At 41.5% G+C, this 24743-nt stretch overlaps 4 protein-coding genes across 4 annotated transcripts; 2 read left to right on the top strand and 2 right to left on the bottom strand.

The window, feature by feature from the left end:
* Positions 1 to 403: 403 nt before the first annotated feature.
* On the top strand, positions 404 to 1462 carry LOC120570304 (ASNSD1 upstream open reading frame protein-like). The gene is made up of 4 exons (XM_039818578.1): positions 404 to 539; positions 795 to 848; positions 1091 to 1166; positions 1325 to 1462. The coding sequence occupies exons 1-4, from the start codon at positions 465 to 467 to the stop codon at positions 1363 to 1365; spliced, it is 246 nt and encodes an 81-aa protein (XP_039674512.1). The 5' UTR covers positions 404 to 464; the 3' UTR covers positions 1366 to 1462.
* On the top strand, positions 1349 to 4687 carry asnsd1 (asparagine synthetase domain containing 1). Its single transcript, XM_039818575.1, has 3 exons — positions 1349 to 2801; positions 3001 to 3182; positions 3842 to 4687. Exons 1-3 carry the CDS (start codon positions 1386 to 1388, stop codon positions 4083 to 4085), a joined length of 1842 nt encoding a protein of 613 aa, XP_039674509.1. The 5' UTR covers positions 1349 to 1385; the 3' UTR covers positions 4086 to 4687.
* Positions 4688 to 5141: 454 nt separating this feature from the next.
* On the bottom strand, positions 5142 to 7192 carry zgc:136439 (uncharacterized protein LOC678627 homolog). Its single transcript, XM_039818576.1, has 5 exons — positions 6862 to 7192; positions 6159 to 6248; positions 5959 to 6038; positions 5727 to 5842; positions 5142 to 5595 (listed from the first exon to the last, which is right to left on the bottom strand). The coding sequence occupies exons 1-5, from the start codon at positions 7051 to 7053 to the stop codon at positions 5483 to 5485; spliced, it is 591 nt and encodes a 196-aa protein (XP_039674510.1). The 5' UTR covers positions 7054 to 7192; the 3' UTR covers positions 5142 to 5482.
* Positions 7193 to 8123: 931 nt separating this feature from the next.
* sympk (symplekin) lies at positions 8124 to 24452 on the bottom strand. Its single transcript, XM_039817828.1, has 27 exons — positions 24280 to 24452; positions 23816 to 23950; positions 23002 to 23067; positions 22625 to 22678; positions 22373 to 22446; positions 22133 to 22259; positions 21697 to 21946; positions 21434 to 21604; positions 21003 to 21242; positions 20452 to 20603; positions 20203 to 20353; positions 18041 to 18257; positions 17790 to 17940; positions 17424 to 17659; positions 16457 to 16538; positions 16254 to 16367; positions 15995 to 16142; positions 14764 to 14924; positions 13244 to 13352; positions 13027 to 13127; positions 12228 to 12318; positions 11636 to 11737; positions 10667 to 10854; positions 10355 to 10531; positions 10150 to 10239; positions 9477 to 9863; positions 8124 to 8431 (listed from the first exon to the last, which is right to left on the bottom strand). Exons 2-27 carry the CDS (start codon positions 23882 to 23884, stop codon positions 8264 to 8266), a joined length of 3876 nt encoding a protein of 1291 aa, XP_039673762.1. The 5' UTR covers positions 23885 to 23950; positions 24280 to 24452; the 3' UTR covers positions 8124 to 8263.
* Between the last annotated feature and the right edge of the window lie 291 nt (positions 24453 to 24743).

Here is a 24743-nt window from a genome sequence, read left to right as displayed (position 1 = left end):
AATGCCTATAATGATGTTATAAACATGTTATATGTTATAAACAAATATGTTATAAACATCTGTAACGTTATGGGAGCTAGCTAGATGATGACTAAATCGAAGACACCTCCAACAAATGTTACGTAGGCATATGTTGTCTATTTTCTTAAGAGACTTTATTTTTGTTTTCATTAATCTACGCATTGTAAAAAAATTGGTCATTTGTATTTTTGTAAAAAATAGCGCATTAATCTGTTGTTATCTGGTGGCTTTAAAACGACAATAGTTTTACACAAAGGAAAAAATAAATATACAGCCATAATAGTAAGTATCAACCGCCACCCTCCAGGGGGCAGTAGAGGCCTACCTGGACCTCCCCACCCGGAGAAGCTTTTGAGCATGTGTTTACACCATACCGTCTATGGTTTACACTACACTCGCTGAAGTTAGCTAGCTTCAACATTATTATACAAAACCTCACCAAAATGTCTTCGAAAAGTCGGGATAACGACGACAACTTTGAAGGACAGTCTGCACATAAGGAGGAAATGAACAGAAAGGTTAGTAGCGTTAGCCGCGACATGTTGCTGGTGGCTAACGTAGCTAGCTAATAGCCACACATATTGCGTTAGCTGGTAAACGTAGCAAATGTGAATGTTGGGATAACATTAGAATAATGTACGTTTATGTGTAAAATATACGGACTCCCAGGACTCTTTTCCACAAGATACTTGTATATAAGTAGTTTTAAATGGTTGCCTTAAGAGTTTCCATTTGCTCAGGTCAGTGAAATAAATCGCGTTGCTAACTTGCAGATCAAGGAGCAGAAGGTTGTAGTGGACGAGCTCTCCAATCTGAAGAAAAACAGGGTGAGTGTAGTAACCTTAGTTAAACTTATTTTTTCTGTGTGTGTGTGTGTGTATATATATATATATATATATATATATATATATATATATATATATATATATATATATATATATATATGTATATATATATGTGTGTGTATATATGTATATGTGTATGTATGCATGTGTATATATACACACACATACATACAACTGTGCATTTCTGTATGTATTAATGTACATTTTCTATGTATTTTTCCTAGAAAGTCTACATCCAGCAGAGGAACAGTAACATATTCTTCCTAGCAGACAGAAGTCAGACACTGGGTTTGTGCAAAAGTAAGTTGAGAGCTGTACATTTAAGTGAATACATGTCATTTTAATACATAAACTAGCTGTCTGTCACATTGATTAATAACTGAAGCTGTACAAATACAATTTTATCATAACTCATCATATTGTAGGTGAACATAACGGGTGATATTTTCTGTCTACAGAGGAACTGGATAACATGAAAAAGGATCTGCAGGATATGTAAGACGGACCCTTACCACAACAATGTGTGGCATCTTTTGTCTGTTGAGTCTGTCATCCACTCAGTTTGAGTGGGACAAAACCGTTCATGAACATTTGAAAAGAAGAGGGCCCAACTTGAGCCAGGATCTCACAGTTCGAGGCACAAATCCCAGCTATCGGTGTTTCTTCTCCGCTCATGTTCTTCACATGAGAGGCATTCTCACACCTCAGCCCTTTCAAGACAACGCTGGAAATGTCCTGGTGTGGAACGGGGAGATATTCGGAGGCCTCCCGGTGATGCCAGAGGACAATGACACTGCTGTTCTCTCTCAGCGGCTATCCTCCTGCGACAGCCCTTCAGAGATTCTGTCCCTCCTCTCCGCTGTACGGGGGCCGTGGGGGTTTGTTTACTACCAAAAGGCTGGGGACTACCTCTGGTTTGGCAGAGACTTCCTTGGTAGGCGGAGTTTGCTGTGGAAATTCGATGCGGCAGTCAACGCCTTGACCCTGACTTCTGTCGCAGCCCAGAGTTCTGGACCCGATCAGTCTGCTTGGCAAGAAGTCCCAGCAGTCGGTGTGTACCGGATTGACCTGAAGGCAGTTACAGAAGCTGGCTCTGTGATGTTTGAGCTTTATCCTTGGGCTCGTGGAGGAAGTGATCTTGCCTCGAGCTGCAGTGAAACCATATTGGAGACTGTCCCCAGCGGCTGCACTGCTGTGATGAACCCGTCGGGCCTGGTACTCACCTCACCCGTTTGCCCTCTTAACACATCCATCCCAAAGTCATTAAATGAGAAAGAAAGCCTTTCAAACTCACATCCATGTGCTAAGGATCTGGAGCAGATGCTTGCGAGCGAAGAAAAAAAGGATGAGGTGAACCGTCTTATTTATGTTCTCAGTGAGGCAGTAAGACGACGTGTTCAGTCTCTACCGTTCAGGGTACGAGACAGTCCCCCTCCTCCTAATGACCGTGCTAGTGTTGCCATACTTTTTTCAGGAGGTATCGATTCAATGGTCCTGGCTGCCTTAGCTGACCGCCACATACCTGCTCATCAATCGATAGATCTTCTCAATGTAGCGTTCAAACTACAGGTTCCAAAGAAGCAGAAAGAGCCGGCAAAGAAACCTGGGAAGCACAAAAATCAACCCACAGGTTATAAGACCGATGGAGCAGATTACCAAACATCCAGCCCCTTTGATGTTCCAGACCGGATCACTGGAAAAGCCGGTCTCAAGGAACTACAAGACTTGAATCCCGAAAGAAGATGGAATTTTGTGGAAATCAACGTAACGAAGGAGGAGCTGCAGACAATCCGCCAGGATCGCATTTGTCATTTGGTGCATCCGCTGGACACGGTGCTGGACGACAGCATTGGATGTGCTGTGTGGTTTGCAGCAAGAGGGACTGGGTTCATCACGCAGGACAGGGACCAGAGAGCCTTCACATCATCAGCAAGGGTGAAGTTCCAACACCAAACTTTGCACAAAGACTTCTGAGCTCTATTTAAATGTTTACTGGTGTGAGTGCTTAGGCCTAAACCGTAGGGTTCTTACAATTAATACAAAAAATTAAAAAAATTGATATTTTAAGAGATGTTTCACAATCCTCAACCACCACGTTGACGTGCTTTTCTGTGTCGCTGCTTCATGCCCGCAGGTCATTTTGACAGGAATAGGAGCCGATGAGCAGCTAGCAGGTTACTCCAGACACCGAGTCCGATTTACCATGTCTGGACACGAGGGACTGATCCAGGAACTGGCCATGGAGCTGGCCAGGATCCCTTCCAGGAATTTGGGCAGGGATGACCGAGTGATAGGGGACCATGGGAAAGAGGCTAGGTAAGTGGTATCGGTTTCCAAGTACCCATCACATGTTACCAGAACCGAAAGTGCTTTAAAATGGCATATTTTGTCTGTGCAACAGTTAAAACTCGCAAGATTTTTTATTTTTTTAAACAACATAATTTAAGGTGCCCTTTGAGGTTTTCTTTTATTAAAGCAAGTTCTGTTTAAATTTAGTGTTTCTCACCAAAATGTCTTGTGTGTTCTCGTATCTTCCTCACAAATGTGTTAAGATTTAAAACTGTATGGTGTTTACAAATCGTAGCTTGCGGTTTTCTTCACGGCCTTTGTTGGCACATTGCTACGTACATGCTAAGTATTTGTAATTACATCTATTCTTATTAGTTTCTATCGAAGTCAGATAAGCAGTGTTCATTTTAAGGCCCTTCACACCCGTGTCTCACCCGTACAAGCTTCACTTATTGAATGACAAGGCAATTCGGTCACTGCCTAAAAAGTCGGGGCCTAAAAACTATGTAGTAAGTCTGTGTGGGCGTTTACAGGCGGTTTGATTTAAATCGCTTTCTCACTCTCATGCACCTGGTAGCTTTGTTGAGCCTGCTAGCGTGGGACAAATTACACCTTTCTTACCAACTTTCTGATTAGAACATGAGTGACAGAGAGTATCTGACAAAAATAACTCTTGGCATCTGCAGATTCCCCTACTTGGATGAGGATGTGGTGAGCTACTTGAATTCCCTGCCCGTGTGGGAGAAGGCAGACCTGTCGCTTCCTCGGGGTGTCGGGGAGAAACTCCTCCTGAGACTCGCAGCAAAGCAGCTGGGCCTCGGCCAATCAGCAGTCCTGCCCAAGAGAGCCATGCAGTTTGGCTCCCGCATCGCAAAGATGGAGGACCACCATGAAAAGGCCTCTGACAAATGCACAAGACTCCTCGCCTAGTAGACAAAATAGTTGGTAACGAAGACGATATAAAAATAATAATAATAATAAAAAATAGAAAATATTTATTATGAAATTACAAACATTATTTAAAGGCTAATTTACAGTTACAATTCTTAATTGACAGATTGTTGAATTTGGCCGTTCGATCTGTGCTGGTCTTGGATCATGTTTTAGCATGGTATAATAAATATGGGGTTTCCTCTACACCATGTAAGGCCTGCCATCTTGAAGATTTTTTCTGAAGTAAAGATCACATTCAATATAGGAAGGCAAGTTTCCAACATCGAAACGCCCAGAAATCTGATGAATGTATACTGGCTTCCTGTAAGGGGAAAAAAAAAAAACATTTATTGTGAAATATACGGACAAATTATTCGTTTTAGCAGAGTACATCATTTTATGTGTATAACAGATACAATAGTCTTTGCCTGGCACAAAGCAGGATTACAACATGACTTGGATAACTTTGCTGGGTAAAACCTGGACCCCTAACTCTCCAGGGTCCGGCAGAAATTACCTTGGAATGAGCCAAGACACAAAGTTCCCTGGGGCATCTTTCTTATCAATAGGAGCCTCCTATGGAAATAAAAAGTTCAGCAGAATTTTTTTTTTTTTTTTTTTTTTTTTTTTTTTTTTTTTTTTTAAGGATTCCATCAGCGGCGAAGGCATCTAAGATTGAAAACAGCGAGAAAGAAAACAAACAGGAAAGAAAGGATCAGCTGAGAGTTCGTAAGCATCATGGAAAAATACCAGTAACCTTCACACATATATTACAATGATATCCATAATTGGCGAGCAGTGTAGGACTCAAAACTCCTCGTTTTTAAAAAAGCTGCCTATTTTTAGGACAATGTTCCTAAACAGACAAGTCTTTATGGCCGACGAGCTTAATGTGTTAAATCAAAGTGATGTTTGTGTATTTGCTGAAGCTAAAATGACCCTGAAACCCCCAAGCCAAACCGAATGAAGACGGCAGCCACTAGGAAAGATACCAGTTGTCTGCTGATGTAGGAGTCTAAAACATTAGCCAATCACTGAGAAGGGTTTGCAACAAAGATTAAATATGATGACTTTATATGTACTTGGTAAATCAGGCGACTAAGGAAGAGTTACAATCCCTACATCTGATGTAGATGTAAACACTGCCTAATTCGAGCTAAGAGGCCTTTTAGTCTTTAATTTCTTTTGAAGAACAATATAGCATATGATGACGCAAACAAAAATGTCATTGTCCTGATACTTTCTGATTCCACCGGAGGGACAGAGGATCTGGTTGGTAAACCCATTATTCTCATGATTTAAATAACATTTCAGGTGGCTCTCCCCCTTTTCTGCCATGACTTTAAAGATCTGATATATCCATGTGGACAGGCATTATTGGCTTTGTTCAGTGTTTATAGTGAACTTACTGCTCTCCTTGACTTTGTCTCAGAAGGAAGAGGTTTCTCCTTCATACAGAGGACGCGAAGATCACTGTCTACTTCCAATATCCCATATTTCTGAGTTTCTGTAAAGACACAAAATGCAGAACTAATTTTGAGCGTGACGCCAAGCCGTGTTTGACATTTTAGGATGAGATTCACTCCCTTACCCGACAGCTTCCATAGGGTTACGCTTAAAACCTACTTTCTCACTCACCCTCCTCTTTGCACTGGTACGAGAGCACCAGGCAGCTGTCCTCACACTTTGCTTGGAGGTCGGAAAACCTTTCTTTTACTTTACCGAGGCTAAAATCTTCTTTGAAGAGGGTGTCGCTGTTATTGATGGAAAGGGAGTCGTGTCAGTTTGGCAGAAACGGGGCTTGAATTTGCACCGGTTAACAACAACTCTGCATTGTAGTATTAACGTTAACCAAGTCAACTAAACTTACCCGCCAATTACTAAGACGTGGTCTTCTATGTTGAAGTGCTTTACTGCAAGTTGCAGGCAGGCCACAGCACCAAGACGCCCCTGGTGGAATAAGCTCGAGTCAGAGGATGGTATTAAAAAAAAGTCTACTTTCTAAGGGCCAAACCATGTAACACAGGTACAATAGTAATGACTGTGAAAACAACGTCAAATTGTATTTACATCATTGCTTCTTGTCTGATCGCTGAGAATCTTGACATTTGTGAAATGTGATGCCCACTCTTCAAATGCAGCATGGTAAAGGGCATTGGTCTGTGGAGAGGAGAGCAGTGGGGAGAGACAAGTAGAGGAACAAAGTGGGTCATTCATTCATAGTTAAGGTTATTAGACTTGTATATTAGAGATGGACATCAGGCTTTGACTACTTTATACTGTACATCAGCCCTGGTCCTTCATGCACACATCTCTGTATTGGCTTAAAACACATGGTATTATATGCTACATTTACTCAAAATAGTAATAAACAGTAATGAAAGAAAGTACTCATTATGGAGAATGGCTCCTTTTAAAGTGTCATAACCCATGATTGGATCATAATTGATGCATTACATGGAAACAATAGGATAATAGTAACTAATGTGATGGGCTGATTAATATACTGCTGTTGTTGGGTAGTTGCATTTTAACAATGCATCATTTTAAAATCTGATCATACAGTATGTTTTGTCTAACTAAAATATGTAAAGCAACTAGAAACTATAATAAATGTTAGATGTAGGAGTCAAAAGTACTATGTCCCTCTGAAATGTAGTGGAATATTAAGTAGTACAAAATGAAAATACTCAAAGTAGCTCAACATTTAAGAACGGTACTTGAGTAAACGTACTTAGTTACTTTCCACCACAGACTACACTGTGCTACTTACAACAACATAAATGCCGTCCACGGAGCCGGAGGCGGTCAGCGCATGGACCCAGTGGGTTATCAAGGCACAACGTCCCACCGGCAGCAGCGGCTTGGCAGTGCCGGCCAGGTGAGCGAACCTCCCGCTGCTGTCGGCTACTACGTCTCTCTGGAGCCTGGTTCCGTACCCGGCGGCGAGAATTACAGCCTTCATTTCAACTCTGAACCGGTGGAAACGCCGCTCGCTTGTTCGCAGTTAGCTGGTAGGGTTAATGTTGCAAGCTGGTGGAGAGAAGGGAAACATTCCACGGACCAGTCGGACTCCTCTCGCGAGATTAGCCGTCCAGTCCGAAGTCTAGCTACGCGAAACCTGAGTTTACTCTTCCGGTTGCATTTTCCAAAGTAAAAGGAGTTTTCACCGGTGATTTAAAAAAAGAACAGACTAGTGTAGGTTAACATTTTTGATTAAATAAAAATGTTCAGGAACATTAGCAGGCATATTGTTTAAGAACATGGTCCAGTATTAGAAATGAGACTATTCAGTGTTATCTGATACTTAACGTGAAACGCAAATCAACCCACAAGTTAAATTCCATATATGTGCAAACCAACTGCACCAATTAACTTATATGTTAAAATATATATATATATATAAATAAATATATAAATATATATATAAATAAATATATAATATATATATATATATATATATTTATATATATTTTTTTTATATTTATATATATATATATTTATATATATTTATATATATATTTTATATATATTTATTTATATATATATTTATATATATTTATATTTATAAATATATATATATATATTTATATTTATAAATATATATATATTTATATTTATAAATATATATATATAAATATATATATATAAATATATATATATAAATATATATATACATAAATATATATATATATATAAATATATATATACACACACACACTTACATGTGACAATGACACACAGGCATGTGTCAATTATCAAGAGTAAAGACTGCAACTCTGAGGCTTGTTACCACTGAATTAAATACATCAATCTGTGACTACACATTTTTCTTATTTTACTGTAAACTTTAAATACACAAACCTATCTCAAGGGCGTCCAGTAGTTCTTTCACCAGTGAAAAAAAGAAGACATTTTCAGTTAAACATACTACTGACTACTGATCACACCTGGAAGTCTTTCAAAACATTGTGATTAACAGATTCATGCTGAACCACAGGAAAGTAGTGGAGCAAACAGAATTGAAGCAGACAGTTAACCAGCATTTTGTTGATTTATTTGCCAACTCATGACATGAACGCAAAAAAAAAAATACAAATACAAAAAGAGCATTTTTATTTTTTACAAGAAATCCTTAAAAGAAATCCGATTTTGTGTGCATTTGTTTTGGGCAGTCATTCTACATCTTGGCGACAGCTTTCAGCCTCAGGTTCTGTGACGTCGGGGTCCACATCTTTACCGGGCTCCTGGCGGTGTGAAGGCTCCGGTTGAGACGCCTCCATCGGTTCCTCAGCTAGCTCTGGTTGAGGTGACGGCGTCCCCCCTGCTCTCGTCAACTCCTCCTGAAGACAACCAACATTTTGGGTACAGGGCAGAACTTTTTTTGTTCCACTTTTAGCCAATTTTTTATTCAATTGTGGATTTTAAAAATTAAGATTACTACATTCTTGATCATTTATTGATGACATTTTTCAGGCTAAAAGCCATTCAACTTTATATATTTTGCAATCCTAAGTATTATTTGATCATTCACATCCTCATTATGAATTAATGCATGTGAGAAAACGTTATTTGTAGGAGAAGCAAACAGTGCAATATCTTTAAACCCAGAAACTCAGACTTTAAATCCTATAAGACCTTTATTTTTCCGAATTCAATTTCCGTGACCAGTAGATACCCGGGCCTAAATGGTCAAATTCAGTAGTGTAGGTTTTCAGATGTTTAACTGCCACTGAGCCATACGCTTTTTTTAAAGATTATTTTTTGGGCATTTTTAAGGACAGCTGAAGACATGAAAGGGGAGATAGAGGGGGAATGACACGCAGCGAAGGGCCGCAGGTCGGAGTCGAAACCTGGCCCGTTGCGTCGAGGAGTAAACCTCTATATATGGGCGCCCGCTCTACCATCTGAGCTGTCCGGGCGCCCGAGCCATACACATTTAACATGCAAGTATGCACGGGCCTGTATACGATTCTGACAATATGATAACCTTCAGCAAAAATATCACGGCTTCACGGTATTCCAATTACAACTTTAAAATGTATTATTTTTATAAATGTCTGGGTAAAAAACCATTTTTTTTCTCCATTAAACACAATATATTTTATTTTAGAACACACCACACACTGGCAGGTACACGGGTTACTAAACTGCAGTTTCTCTCCTTGACCACTCAGAAAAAACAGCTCATTCCTTAGGAACGGTAGGAAGGAAAATCTTAATGGTTTTAAAACCTTGACTTTTTCAAACCGCGCTATACCTTGAAAACGCTAACAGGCCCATGCCTACATGCAAGTACAGATGGAAAGGTCTAGTTGGTCTACTTTATAGAATTCCAAATATATAATTTTTTTTTAAAATCACACATCTACTGTAACTTTGTCTTACCTGGGAAACGGCGTCACCAGTTTCCTCCTGTCTCACTGGACCAGGCTCTTCTTGCTCCATTGGTTCTTCCTCATCTTTCATGATGGCTGGATGTTGCTGATTTGGCGTTTCTGACTCTTCCAGTGCTGCAGTGGGAGACTCTTCCAGTTCCACAGTGGGAGCCTTTTCCAGTGCACTAGTGGGAGCCTTTTCCAGGGCCACAGTGGGAGCCTTTTCCAGTGCACTAGTGGGAGCCTTTTCCAGGGCCACAGTGGGAGCCTTTTCCAGGGCCACAGTGGGAGCCTTTTCCAGGGCCACAGTGGGAGCTTTTTCCAGGGCCACAGTGGGAGCCTCTTCCATGGCCACAGTGGGAGCCTCTTCTCTAACTGGGGCAGGAATTGGTTCCATCTGTATGATAAATGAGGAGGATATGACAACAACTTATATGAATAAATAAAATAAATAAATAGATAGCTGTACTTTTTTGATACATTACTGTATACTAAGTTAAGAATGGTCTGAACAGGAAACACTGAATGGCCAGCCGTGTTGCAAAGACAAGATGTTCACTTCTGTTGTACTAATCAACCCTTCAAGTTAATCCTAATACCAATGTCACTGGGAAACATTTAAATGAATGGCAGGGAAAAGTGTGCAGGCCTTATGTATCATGTTTGTATCTTCATCAAGTTACCTCTTTCTCCACGACCAGCTCTACAGGTTTTGGTTCTGCTTTTTTATTTGCTTCCAGGACCAACAAGATGGAGGCAGGTATGTGAGCTTGCTGTTAGACCAAAGAAAACAGAGGCAGTTGGTACGTGCATAAGGAAATCTCCACAGGAGTCAAGAATGTTTTGCCCGTCATTGGGGTTCAGTGTTTCAGTGGAAAGGGCTCTTACCTGATGAGGTGTGAAGGCGAGGACGTGCTGTAGGAGAGGCTCTCTCATCTCCGGGCAGCGTTCAAACACGCTTGACAGTTGCGCGGCCGGCAGCTGAAGCAGCACGCTGTACGACTGAGGCTTGGTCCTCTGGCAGCACTTCACAAAACCTTCCCACACCTTGGGGTACTTCCACACCTACAGGGAGAAAAAAAACAACAAAAAAAAAACAACCAACGTTGTGAACATTTGTGACAAAGATTAGGAAGATTAACTCCGGGACATGGAGGACTGTAGAAACAATGAATATTTGGGCTGGAGATTGGTGCCGACCTGCTTGACGATGAGGCGCGACAGGATGTTCATGACGAAGCCTCCCAGCCGGGGGTACATGGTGAGGGACTGGATGACGGTACGCATGAGCAGCATGGGGAGGGGACTCTGCTCCATCAGCTGCTGCATCACCACGGCCAGAACCTCAGACGTGTACACGTTCTTCTCCCCAAAGCAAAGGTTGGTAGCTGTGGTACAGACACACAAGACTTTCATTGGTACATACGCAACAGAGACTGTTCACTTAACTAGGGCTGTGTATTGGCAAGTATTAGGCGATACGATACATGGGTCACGATTCAATATATTGCAATATATTGCGATACTGTGCGTAAGGCGATATATTGTGATTTTTAAAGTATCATATTAGAAAAACTAATATTTAAAAAAAGACATGATGTTCATAAAAGTCAAAGAAGTTTACTTTAGGTAAACAATTCAGTACACAGAAAATCAAACTGCCAGTTTGGGATTGTGGTTCCCAGGTTCTTAATGTTTATATGCTAAAGTAGGCCAAAGTTCAGCCGTAGCTACATCGTTAGCTTCTAGCAAAAAGTCAGGCACTGCTAGGCACTGCTAGGCGAGGACACTAGTGGTGCGTCCCAGCATAGCCATCTAGTGGTAGGGGGTTTAAACACAACATATACATGAACCACTGTCTTACATGAATATTTTAAAAAACGTTTAAACGTTTAAAAAAAATAAAAAATAAAATAAAATCAAAATTGCATTTTTTTTTAAAGTACGTTTTGCAAAAATATCGCGAAAATCTAAAGATGGTCAGGAGTTTAGGAGGTTTTAAGCAGGCACTGAAAAAAATTGCTCTGGCGCACGCAAACGTTCCGAAGGAGAAGGGCTGTATTAGTTTGGGTGCTGGGCTCAAATATCAACAGAATGGCACACTCCACCTTCAACCAACATCCTAAATAAACCTTGTGTTTTGGCTCGAAGGCATCCGTGAACACAGACCTTTAATGATGGACTTCATATCACATTTGTTTGAGTCTATGTTGTGTAAGGCAATCAGCAGGTCTCCTGGGGTGAGAGGGGACACTGACGAACTTCCCTCACCTGAAAGACAACACAGCAGTGAGAATACATCAGAGTCCTTCACCTGAAATCAGCTTCCTCACAAGCAGCTAGTCAACTCAAATAAAACTATACATACCAGGAAATAAGAAACATGGGAGAGAAGGTTATAAATTATATTTAAAGCTAAAATGTTCCATTTTCTACTAGCTAGAATAAAACTTGAACAAAGTATACACTGTTGATAAAATCTGTGAGCAGCAAGATCATTTTTTGGCCATTTTTTAAGCCTTCATTTATAGAGGACAGCTGAAGACATGAGAGGGGAGAGAGAGGGGGAATGACATGCAGCAAAGGGCCACAGGTCAGAGCCGAACCAGCGGCCACTGCGTCGAGGAGTAAACCTCTATATATGGGCGCCTGCTCTACCAGGTGAGCTACCCAGGCACCCAGCAGCAGGGTTCTTAATGTAAAAAAAAGAAGGAAGAAAGGTAATGACATCCACCAGTGGATAAAAAAAAACAGCTCTTACTGTGTTGAGTGCCCAGCAGACGGTTGAACACCTCCTTCACTACAATCGGGTTGAGTTTGATCAGCTTGGGGAGAGCCTGGATGACTTCATTCTACATGAGAAAAAAACATTAGGTGAAAGAATGCATGATGGGAAATAACCAAGACGCACTGACGTCAGTTCCATGCTGTATGCAGCGTGTTCAACATTACAAAAGTGTAACTTGTTCCAAATCAGTTCACTAGACCAGTGGTTCTCAAATGGGGGTCCGTGTCCCCCTAGGGGCACTTTGGAGAACTGCAGGGGGTACGTGAGATATTTAACAAAATGTTTAATAGTTACAAGGCTGTTGTCCAGAACATTCTGGACAAAAGTTTTTTTTTTTCCAACCAAAAATGTGACATTTGTGTCGCCTTCTTTGGACCTAATCTTGCCTTCCTTCCTATATTGTCCTTCTACTTTTTACAAGTTTCTCGTTTTTTTCTTCTTATGTCACTGTTTTTGAAACTATTTTGACCTATTCTTCCTTCCTTCTTTGTACCATCTTTTTTTTTCTGTGTTTGTTGTTTTTTTTTACAGTTTTTTTCTCTTTTTCTCATTAGCATTTAAATGTTTTTTTCAGTTACAAGGCTGTTGTTTAGTAAATCTATCGCTGACGGCGCTGTACTGTTCCTGTTTATATACACTTTTTTTTTCTACCGAAAATGATTAGCGCTGGTCAGGGGGTACTTGGCTTAAAGAAACAATTCAAAAGGGGGTACATTATTGAAAAAAAGTTTGAGAACCACTGCACTAGACTATTGGGATGGATAACTTTTACCTTTTCGAGGCCATTTATGACTGGAATTAGGAAACGAACATCCGGCACTCGTTTGTGGTAAAGGTCTCGCACTCTCTCCACCAGCTCTGGAGACGGAGGCACTGAACGGGGGAAATGGATACAAAATTAACACTTTGCATTTCATAGACTTGTCTTCTATTGTGCGGTTGTTCCATGTTTGGCTGCATTCTGTGTTGATGATGGTGTTGTTGATTACCTTTATCCGTCAAAATGTGCAGACAGCGAGTAACTAACGTCTCTGCTCCTTTAGGACAGTTTTCAACCAAGAGCAGCAGCTCAGGAGAGTTCATCCCCATTCCACGGATCTACAACAGGGGTGAGAAAAAAAATACTATTAGAAAACAACACAACTTAAAGTGATGGTTCGGAGTAATTTCACCCTAGGGTCCTTTGCACCATGATCTCGAGCCAAACACCCCCCCAGAAGCTTTTTTCACCTGGGTTGAACATTGGGAGCGTTAGCGTAGCGTAGCGTTATCAGCTGAATAGCTTAGCGCAGAGGCTAATGGATCCGAAGTGTCTCTTAACATTACCCCAGTAATAATGCCCGAAATGATACCAAACGTCTACAGTAGTACAAATAGGTTATGCACTCATAAAACGATGGATTGTAAAATTTGTAAGTACACCAGAAGGTTATGTAAATAACACTTGCCTGCTGGCTTCTGCTCTCTGCTGCTGCTGCTGTTACTACCGGGCAGTAAGAGTGCTTAGGGACATCTACAAATTACTACACCGAAAAGAGATGCAACAAAAATATTTATTGATTTAATGATTAAATAAGGTAATGTCTCCAAACTTACCTCAATTATTACTTGTCTCCTGCTAGTTATACTACAGCACTTACTTTAAAAAATAAGTTAAATAAAAAAATATTTTTGTTGCATCTCTTTTCGGTGTTGTAATTTGTAGATGTCCCTAAGCACTCGTCTTACAGCAGCAACAACAACAACAGCAGAGAGCAGAAGCCAGCAGGCAAGTGTTATTTACATAAACTTCTGGTGTACTTACAAAATTTCCAATCCATTGTTTTATGAGTGCATAACCTATATATACTAGTGTAACCTTTGGTATTCATTTCGGTGATTAGTTTAATGAGTAGACAGTAAGCTAGCAACACCGCTACTCTTTGGCTAACTTTCATTTAAAATCAGAAGTAAACTTTCAATGCTAAGTAGCTAGTGAGAGGAACATTAGCTTCATTTAAGTCAATTTTAGTTTTAGTTTCTTCCCTCAGAGGAAAAGGTCATTCAATTTTGAACACTAACAGATCTCTCCCAAATTATAAACCTGCAGTTTTAACATCACAGGTTTGGGACTGTGTTTTCTCAACTTCATTCGGTTTTCCTTGGTCTGAAACGCAGCACTTAAGCTGCACTGCACCGTGCAGAGTTCGCTCTAGTTTACCTTCTCCTGTGGTCAAACCAGTCAAAAACACATGAAGCAATAGATAAACATATAGTCCAATAGTCCGGCCTTTGCCCTCCGTTGATTTTGTCATGCTAGGCTTTCCAGGCATGCACACCTGTGGCTGTAAGATACCTTCACCTTGTACCCACAGAACTTTGTGGTTTGGGGTCAATGTCTTTTTGGTTCTCGTCTTGGCACAATTATGTAGTCTCACTTGAGTTTAAATTTTTATGGTTTCATCTGAACAGCTTTAAAACATGCTTGGTAGGAACTCAAACGGCGGTTCAGTTTTTCCTGAGGACTTACAGGCTGCTCGATTGCTCGAAGCACGCTGCGCTTGATGTCTGCGATGGCCTCGGTGTAGACCGACGCCAGCTCGTGGACCAGCCGGTGGTTCAGAGGCAGCAGGGACAGGTAGAGGAACAGACACTGTCTCACGGTCTCTTCGGTCCAGGGGGAAGCCACCTCTGTCTCAACAAACACACACAACAGCACCGTGAGGTGACAGGAGAACAGGGAAGTTGCTACTTAGTTTTTTCTTTATATTCTTCTATTTGTGTTTTTTTCTTCCCTGTGCAACACTGGTTCTAGTTGGCAGGATGTTAGCAGTGGCGTACATAGAGGCAGTGCAGCCACACCGTGGCCTGACAGGGTCTGTGCACGGGCCTGCCACAGACCAGCTATCCCTCCTCTCTGCCAGTAAATTATGGCGGGGCTGCAACGCCCACAGGTAGTGTGGGTTTGCAGTAACAGCACTACAACTTATCCATGCTACCATAGCAGTTTATATATCTTCAAATAAGCCATGTCCATCATAATTAATTTTTTTACATTATTTTTGGGGCATTTTAGGCCTTTATTATATAAAACAGCTGAAGTAATGAAAGGGGAGAGAGAAGGGGGAATGACATGCAGCAAAGGGCTGCAGGTCGAGGTCGAACCTGCGGCCGCTGTGACAAGGACTGAGCCTTTGTACATTGGGCGCGTGCTACCAGCTGAGCTATTCAGGCACCCCCAGTTTATTTTGTCTAAACCTTCTTCATTATCAAATTTACTATATTACAACTCTGATTGCCTGGGTTCAATCTAGATCACACCTATCAAACTGAAGACCCACACACCTTAGGGACAAAAACAGGTTGGGTCTTATTCACTGCATTTCATTTCAAACCATTTTCTAACCATGTCCTTGTGTACAAGAAATTTTGTTGAAAAAAGCCTGACCAAAGTGTAGTCTCAATGACTGAAAACACTTTCTGTCACTGCTGCTAAATGCAGTTTTTAATGAATTGTGTCAACATAAATGTTTGCTATATGGTGTCTAACTGCGTGTCAATCACTGCTAATGCACACACATTCATTCTCCCTTGTGGGGGGAGGGGATTAGGAGACCATTTGGGGCTTTAGCAGGAAGGGGGGAGGGACTGAGAAGTTGTCGATGTTCCAAGTCCTGGATCTTCACAATCCTACCTACTGCACCTTTAAGTGACAGCCATCAGCAAGGTACTATTCGGATCATATTGAACGTATTCCAAACCTGTGTCTTTGTCAGCTCCAAAGAGCAGAGATGGAGGATTGGGGTGGACCAGAAGCTGCATGTAGTTCAGGGCAAACTTCTCAATGTAGTCCCTGAGGTGGTCTTTCTCGTACATACGCTTGAGAAAAGCCAAGGCAGTGGTCCGCACCTGAAAATAAAACACAGTCATTGAAAAAATGTGGGAAAAAAAAAGCAGCTGAGCAAACCGTGAGAGTGTGAGTGACACATGAATAGGATCTGGGCAAGAACATGTTGTCACCTTCTCTTTCTCATGTGAGCTGAGATCCAGAAGTACATGCAGATACTGAAACTGCCTCGAGGGCCGCTTGACGATGAGCTCCTTCAGAGTAGTCATGCCCAAATACACCCGCGACTGAAACAAAAGGTCACAACGAACCGCTGAGTGGACTCACAGGGAACTTGGCTCTATACGAGGAGCTGTGTCTTTACCGCGTTGCTTACCTCGTCCTCACAGTAACGTCGGATTACGTCCAACGCTGACTCGGTTATAATGGGAGCCTCCAGTACTAGCTTGGTGAAAAGTCTGGAAGAGACAGAATAGGAAAAAAAAAAAAAACGAGATGGGATTCAGTTTTGGCTTATAACAGGCTCGTTTTTGGCTTATGTTTTGCGTCACAGCATCAGCAAATAAACACAAATGAACCGTGTTTGACCATTTTCAGGCATTATGGAACACGACCAGTACCCCATGCCTACTCTATGCCTATTAGGGCTGAACCATTTTTCTGACAGATATTGCAATTACGACTCGATTTGTGGATTTTCTAAATTTCAATATTCACAGTGTAACAGATAAAACATGTCATGGAGCATAGTAACATGAGACACCATCAAAACTGGCTCTATATTCTTAAACAAGGAAGATAACAGATATGAATTGCCAGCAATAAGTGTTTTTCTTTTAATAAGCATGGAACATTGAACAGTCAAAGTTATAAAGTTATGATAATAAAAAAAACAATTCCGATAAAAAATACCAGTACTTTCCTGTAAACTGAAATGTCTGATGAGCCTCAGTTCAGCAGCAGCATCTACATGTTGCACCTTCTACCATCATGTTAAATAAAGTAATACAAATAAATGAAAGATCCACTGAAAACAGGACATTTCTGTAAACAATCTGTGATACGTAACATTTATCTTGTGAAAAAAACAGTAAATACCATAATAAAAAGATAAAAAAAAAAAAAAGTTAAACCAAACGTTACACCAAAAATTCAACTAAATCTTTCACATTCGATTAATCGCGGTCGTCACGATTGGCTAATCGCATTCTTTCAAATCGCGATTTCGATTTGAAAACGATTCATGGTTCAGCCCTAATGCCTTAGCATTAATAAGCGCTACAGAAAGAAAAAAAAAAAAAGCATGCTGCAAACGCGTGAGAACGATGAGTATTTGGTCTCACCCGTCCCTCTGCTCGGGTTTCTCCTGCAGGCCCGACAGCAGCGTGTAGAGACACTGGTCGTAGCTGTCCAGCAGCCCAGATGGCAGCTGGCTGAGGTAGGTGTTGTACTCTTGGTAGAGGAGAGAAAAGGCCAGGTCGCTCCGTGTCCTGATGTCCTCCAGAATAAATTCCAGCACCTCTTCTTTCATCATCCCTTCGAACTGCGTCACAAGCTTAGAGAGGAGCTTCACTCGGACCTGCCGAACAGAACCCATTTAGTGGGGTTATCCTCTAAAGACAGCCACTTGTTCTGTGCCCAATTAACCTCAAGTGCAACTCAATTATTATGAAGAAAAGGAGAAATGAACCACGGGGGTGACTGCTTACATGGGACATGCCACTTTGAGCAATCGCCTTCTCTGAATGCAGGATGCGTTTGACTGCTCTGGAGGTTAACATTTCCATCTGGGCGTCCGATAAAGGCTGGACAACATCCGACAATCGGAACACTTTTTTTCTCCCAGTCGCCCCCGTCATTCTGGAACAGAACAAAATCGTGTCAGGGTAATAAGTCTGACATAGACAAAACGCGCAGCATACATCACTACTGCCATCTTTACGTTGGAGCCAGAACTCACTTGGTTTGCGCCGTAGGCAGGATGGGTTCAGGAAGCCTCTTGACTGCTGCGGGAGCCTCTGGAGCCTTTTCTTTCTCGTAGCCTCCCACCACAGAGATGGCTTGTCCCACCAGCGCGGAGGCTTTGCGCTTGATGAGCGGGTCTTTAACATCAGAGTCCTCATTGTTGCCTTCGTCTTTGACTGCGTCGCCTTCTCTGGCTTTGCACTGCTCGAGCCCTAAGACAGCAGGTTTGTAATTAGAGACCCCAGCAGCTACAGCTTGTGGCTCATACCAATATTAATAGTACAAATAACACAAAAAATAACAATCTAGCAATATTTTAGCAAACATATCCTTTCACCCAGCCAAGAATCTAAAAGTTACACTTTGTTTTTTTTCCAAATTGAATGTGATCAATCGTCTCATTGAAAGCCTTGTTTCCACCAAGCAGCCCAGCTATTAAAATGTAAAGTAAATTCTTTCTTTAAGATCTTTTTTTTTGGCCTTCTTTTACTATTAGTATAGATAGAGTTGATAGACAGAGAAGGGGAGAGAGAGAGAGAGAGAGAGAGAGAGAGAGAGAGAGGATGACACGCAGCAAGGGGCCGTAGGTCAGATTTGAACCCAGGCTGCTGCTAAAGAGTCCGCCTACATGGGGCGAACGCTCTACCAGGTGAGCTAAGGGTTGCCCCTAGAATGGTTCTCTTCATGTTTTCATTGTCAAAAGGTTGTTAAAAGGTACCAGTAGAACTGCTACATTCCGTCCGGTTTTCATTTGCACATACATGGTCCACTTAACGATACCAAAAGGTTAAGCTAGAAACACTGCAGTCCGCGACGTTCCTCTGCATCCATAAAAACCAAAACCATATTTTCCTTCTCGATAGCTCAACTTGGGTATCGGACGATACGGAGTACATATCTGATAGGGGTCCACTGATTTCAGGATTCGGGTTCAGATTCGGCCGAAAATTGGGCTTTTTTGAGGGGTTCGGTTTCTGCCGAACCTTAGAATTTTTTTCCACCGAACCGAAACCCACTCGGCTGCTGCTCGTTAGCTAACGTTAACTAACTATGTTTTGCATCTAGGGTCTCACGTTCATCTCAGTAAGCTAGCAAGAGTACACAACAGACAACTTCTGTGTAGGCTACTTCAAAATATTATATTATATTATATTATATTATATTATATATATATATATATATATATAAAATTAACCATTTCCTTTAAACTAAACAACCTGAATTTCTTATTTACGTTCACAACACCTTCATCATTCGCTGGTTAGCGGAAATTAGCCAAACAAAATTGTCACTCATCTGGCGATAGCGATGTGCTTTCCTACGATGTGAAAAGAGCGTGTGAATTCAACATTAAGTTGTTACATTAACTATTTTAGAGGCTGTGGACGTTGTTTACTTCATTAATGTGTTGACTGTGTTAATGGACTGAGGACGGGAGTAAGATTCGGTATTCGGTTTCGGCAGAATCTTAACCAGTGGATTTGGTATTCGGCCAAACCCTAAAATCTAGATTCGGTGCATCCCCAATAGCTGATACTAGTGTGTAAAAAAACAAAAAAAATAAAAAGTTATATATTATTATTATTATTTCACAGCTGTAAACTACTAACCCTGTGTGGATGTGCTATGATTGCTATCAGCGTTGTATGGCCTGGCTCAGGTTAAACTTTTTGTAAAATCAGGAGCAATACATACAGAGAATGAATGCCATAGAACTTCCTTTTATTGTCTAGTTTGACAGTCAGTCATGTAAAAAGAACATAAATAAAGTACTTTAAAGTAGGGTTTTTTCCAGGGCTAAATGACTTGGTATCGGATCGGTGCCTAGACTTGTGCACTCACCAATACCAGCATTTTAGCCAGTACGGAAGGTATTCCTGATACTGGTATCAAAACAACTAGCAAAATAAAAAAGGGTTTTTCAGCTCGTTTCTCAGCGCATGGCTGTGCACGGCTATTACCATCCGGTAAGAACATACAAACAAAGAACAGATCTAGTGATCTGGTGTTCATGTCCATACGGGTTACGTATGGTTCTAAAAAGGTACTATACTGAAAGTGGGTGATGGAAACGTGGCTTAACTCAGCAAGAAAGCGATAAAACACAAAATGCCCAAATGTATGGGCCTTCCCGTGCTGGAGGTCTTTGTCTCTAACCTGGACCGATCCCAGCTGCGGTCATCTGCGTGGCCATCAACCTGGCCAGATGTTTAATCTGCGCATCAGTGCCTGCTGACTCAACAGGTGTGTACGTGGCCTGGAAGGATGCCGGCATGACATCCGGCAGATACACCATGCTGATGAGCACCTAAACACCAGACAGAGACATGAGCTGAACTGCCACACAGTCAAGCTTAAAGGAGAAAAATAAAACTTAAAAAAAAAAAAAATGGCCACAGTCCTCACCAGGTTGGCTACGTTGTCAGGGGAGAGCAGCGGGCGCAGGAACTCAGCTGTGAGGTCAATGGCGGACTGTGCTGCTGGAACAGCAGCTGGTTTAGGGGCCGAGAGAGGGGCTGGCTCCTCTTTGTCCTCATCGTCTTCCATCAGGGTGGGCTCTGGATGCAAAGAAACACACATCAAAACCACTGGGTGTTGAAGATAAATCTGCAGGCGTTTGTGTCCAGGATTACATCATTTCCATCAGGCTTGGTTGACTCGATTTAAAGATTTTGGTGCTGACAGTGATTCAAACAGTCGCCATGACAGACACGCCACACTGATTCTACAGGTAAATGGTATTCTTTAAAGCAGTAAAGGTCTAAAAACTACAGAAATGTACAGTTGTGTGCAGAATAAGACAGAGCTACAATATGTTTTGCAGCCCTCAAAACCTGCAATGCCACCTAATATTTTCCATTAATTTCTATACTTCTCACACCAGTGCATCAAAGCGTCCAATAACTAGATCTATTAAATCAGAATGTCTGTGACTGCTACCACCTGTCACCACTCACCCATCTTGACCTTTTTCCCCTCTGTGTATTCCTCATGGCGAGGCCTTTTGCGCTGCTCGCGAGGTGCAGGTGTAGAGCGTGTTATTTCACTCTGGGGCATTCCCAGGTCCAGCAGCAGAGTGCTAATTTGAACCTGGAACTCCAGGCTGCAGGGATGCTTGAGGACGGCCACCAAGTGCAGCTTCAGATTCTTTCGCACGCTGCTGACCTGAGACTTGGCCAGAGTGGGTGGCAGGTTCGCTAAAAAGGTTTGAGCGTACAGGAGAGATCCCATTTAGTGTGATACTACGTACAGTCAAATGATGCATCGAGCACAAAGATTTGCACTTACAAAAGATAAAAACACAAAATGCTCGTCTTAATTTATCAATTTGTTTTGTATCAACGTCAGGCTTGCCTCAGGTGAACATGACGCTCTCAGAAGCACTCACCATGCAATGTCTCATACGCCTGCACCACCTCTGACATGAACATTGGCCTCTGGCGGGCGATAGTGGCCAGGGAGCCAAGAGTTGTGGTGAGGTTGATGCTGGAAATGGCCGGATGGACCATGAACTTCAGCAGCTTCTCCAGTGCAGCCTTTCCCTCCTCGCACAAAACATCTGTTCAGATATCAAGATGAGGGAGCGTTAATGGACTGGACTAAAAACAAACGTTAACACATTATGTCCTCAGAGGATCCCAATATCCGTACCGTAGCGAATGTACGAGTGATCTCTGGGAACTTTGCCCAGGCTGATGTCACCCTCCTGGCGCTTGGGAACGTCCGAGTCTGACGTCCGCGGTGACAGGGTGATGATTAATGACTCGGTGAACTTGATGGCGTGAGTGCGAACGCCGTCATTTTCAGAGTCCAGCAAGGCCAAAACATCCCCTTTCATCTGTGTGACCAGATCCCAGCATGCCTCCTGCCTCTCCGATACTACTTTGGAGCGCACCAACCACTGGCAAGGAAGAGACAGAAGTAGAGGGTTTGAAAACACAAAAGGATATTGGTAGTAGTAACTTGATTTCAATGTATATTCCTCAGACATGCCACAAAACAGACCGTCTACATCAAGATCTACAGCATTTACTCTTTGGGCTACATCTGTAAATGAGAATATTTCATGAATGAGGCCTGTATTTACCTGTAGAGAAACTTTGTACAGTTGGGTAAGTGTGAGGATGGCTTTCTTCACCACGTTCACACTTTCGTCCCTCAGTAACATGTTCAGATTGGCGATCAGTCTGAGAAGGAGCTCATTGTCCCTTTTACTGGAAAACACAGAAAAGAAAAAGACTTGAGAAACCTGAAAACCACTTTTGTTTCACAAATGTGAAATTTACAGCCACGGGACAGGAAGAGTAATGGAAGTCTAATAACTCACCATGCTTCCTCTATGAAGCCAATGACAAATTTTCTCACTTCGATAGATTTGTCAGTCTGAAAGGCGATCAACTCCTATAGGACGAACAGGCCAATAGAAGAAGAATTATGAATCAAAGTTTTAGTTTACTTTTACTACCATGCTGATAAAGCACTTGGTAGTAATGTGCCATTTTATATACAGCTTATGTATTCAAATAGCTTTATTTCAGGTCAAACAACACATAAGAGAGCTGTATACAGGTTTACTCACATCCAAGAAATTGTCAAGAAGAGAAGGATCCTTATTAATGATGAGCTCCTGGACCTGAAAATGATACAAGTTCATTGATTCAGTATTGTCCTCCACTGACTCACTGCTTCACAGGGTTGTGGTTTGCCTCATATCCCAGCATACACTGGGGCAGAAAGCAGGGGAACATCCAGGACAGGGTGCAGTACATTGCAATTCAGAGTAGCCAATTAATGGTTGGAAAACTTGTGTTTAGGGAAAATACAGTAATTTGCTCAGATGTGCAACAAATTGTGCATTAAAATAAGGCTAACATTATTATGAAACTGCTTTTTATCTATATATGTTTTGGGATATCACAACAGTGAAAACCAGATTTAATAAACAAGACTATAAACCTGTTTGAGCACTGTTAGCTTTTCATCTGTGGCTATCAGCGCAGCCTGGTTCAGAAGTTCCACCACCTGCAATGGAAAAGGAAACTGAATCAACTTTTCCTTATATAAGCATTTATTCATATACATGGAAATCACTACATGACTGCACACTACATGAAAATAGATGTCTGCCTGCACCCTAACCAAAATCGTACTAATTCTCTTATTGTGCAAAAGTATAAGAGTTGCTTTCAAACATTTCTGTTCAATACTAATTATTGAGATTTGTTGTAACAGTTTATTGGACACTTCCCACTTACTTATTCATCTTAATAACTAACCCTTTCCACTGATTATTTCATAGTGGGCCCTGTGTATGTGCACCCACTATGTTATAACACCAGTGCCAAATGTAAGGAAGAAACAAGGTTTATTAGCAGAGCAAAGTGAGTTTTGGTAACAGATGTTATAGGCCAATGCCTCAGCTCAACCTAGCATAGAAACTAAATGAGGTTAATCAGCAGATCCATACATCACCATCACAGAGACTGCAACTTGATTCATTAGGAGGACCAATGTTGCTGACTAAATTCTTTCACATCAACATTTTGGGTATTTATATATTTGAAGAAATTTGTTAAGTTGAACATGACACTTATATTGTTTTGCTAATCTGCCTTTTTTTTTTTTATTAATATGCTTGATCAGCCAGATATAAGTAACGCAGTAAATATATTTGTGGTCTGATGCCAACTGATATATTGGTTCACCCCTAAACAATCCCAGCCGACATCGTTAATGTTATTATTGCGTTATTAGGATGTAAAAAGCTTACCCTTTCACTGGTGGTCATATCGACGACATGGGGAGTTTTAGTGTCCCCCTCCTCTGAAGAAAACTCCATGATGCTGCTCTGCTTCCCTCACTATGTGAACAACATGGTCTCCAAAAGCCGATTAAACACTGCAACCTGTGGAACACATATAAACGAGGAAGGTATTTGACGTTATGGGATTTATCAATATAACGTTTAGAGTGCGCCAGCAAGTATGAGGTTAGCGTACTAGCTACACCTACTGCCCATACCAATTGACTTCATTGTTAGATATGTGCACCCCATTAAATACTAAAATACATTAGACAATATACACCAATAATAACATGGCTTTAACGATTAGTGTCACAATCAAACGTACTTTGTTCTAATGCAGCGCGCTAGCCCCATGCTAACCGTATTGCTAACCCTGCGAGCTGTTTTAACATTAATTGACGGATATGTGATAGTTAACAGTTACTTACCACTACACAGACTCCTTTACAGACTCTTTACGTAGCACCGGTAATTAAACGTGACTAGTGTGACAGACTTAATAATGTAGCTAGTAGCTTTAACATATTCAACGTTCAAAGCTCTGGGAAGCTGCCATGTTTAGCTAATTGATCAAGCGGTGTTGCTCTTCTTCTACTGCTCGTGAACGCGCAGCAGTAGGCTACAGAAGCAGCGCCACCTGCTGGACACATGGGCGCCTGCCCGCGGTCTCAAAAACAGTTTGGTCTAGTAGGCCTATGTTGTTACATGCATATAATACGTTTTCAATTATTAGTTGGTATATTGTAAAATATATTTCGTTAAAAGCGATAAATATGCCGTGATTGGTATCATCTGTCAATTGTGTGTTTGTTTGGACCAGGTTTGGGTTTGGGCGCCTCTGCCAAAGACCCCTCATCAGCACCACAGACAGCGACACAGAATTTAACAAAAA

Source organism: Perca fluviatilis, chromosome 12 (genome assembly GCF_010015445.1).
Source record: "Perca fluviatilis chromosome 12, GENO_Pfluv_1.0, whole genome shotgun sequence".
Classification (NCBI taxonomy): Eukaryota; Metazoa; Chordata; class Actinopteri; order Perciformes; family Percidae; genus Perca; species Perca fluviatilis.
The sequence above is the reverse complement of the archived record's forward strand: the minus strand, read 5'-3'. Positions and strand labels throughout refer to the sequence as shown.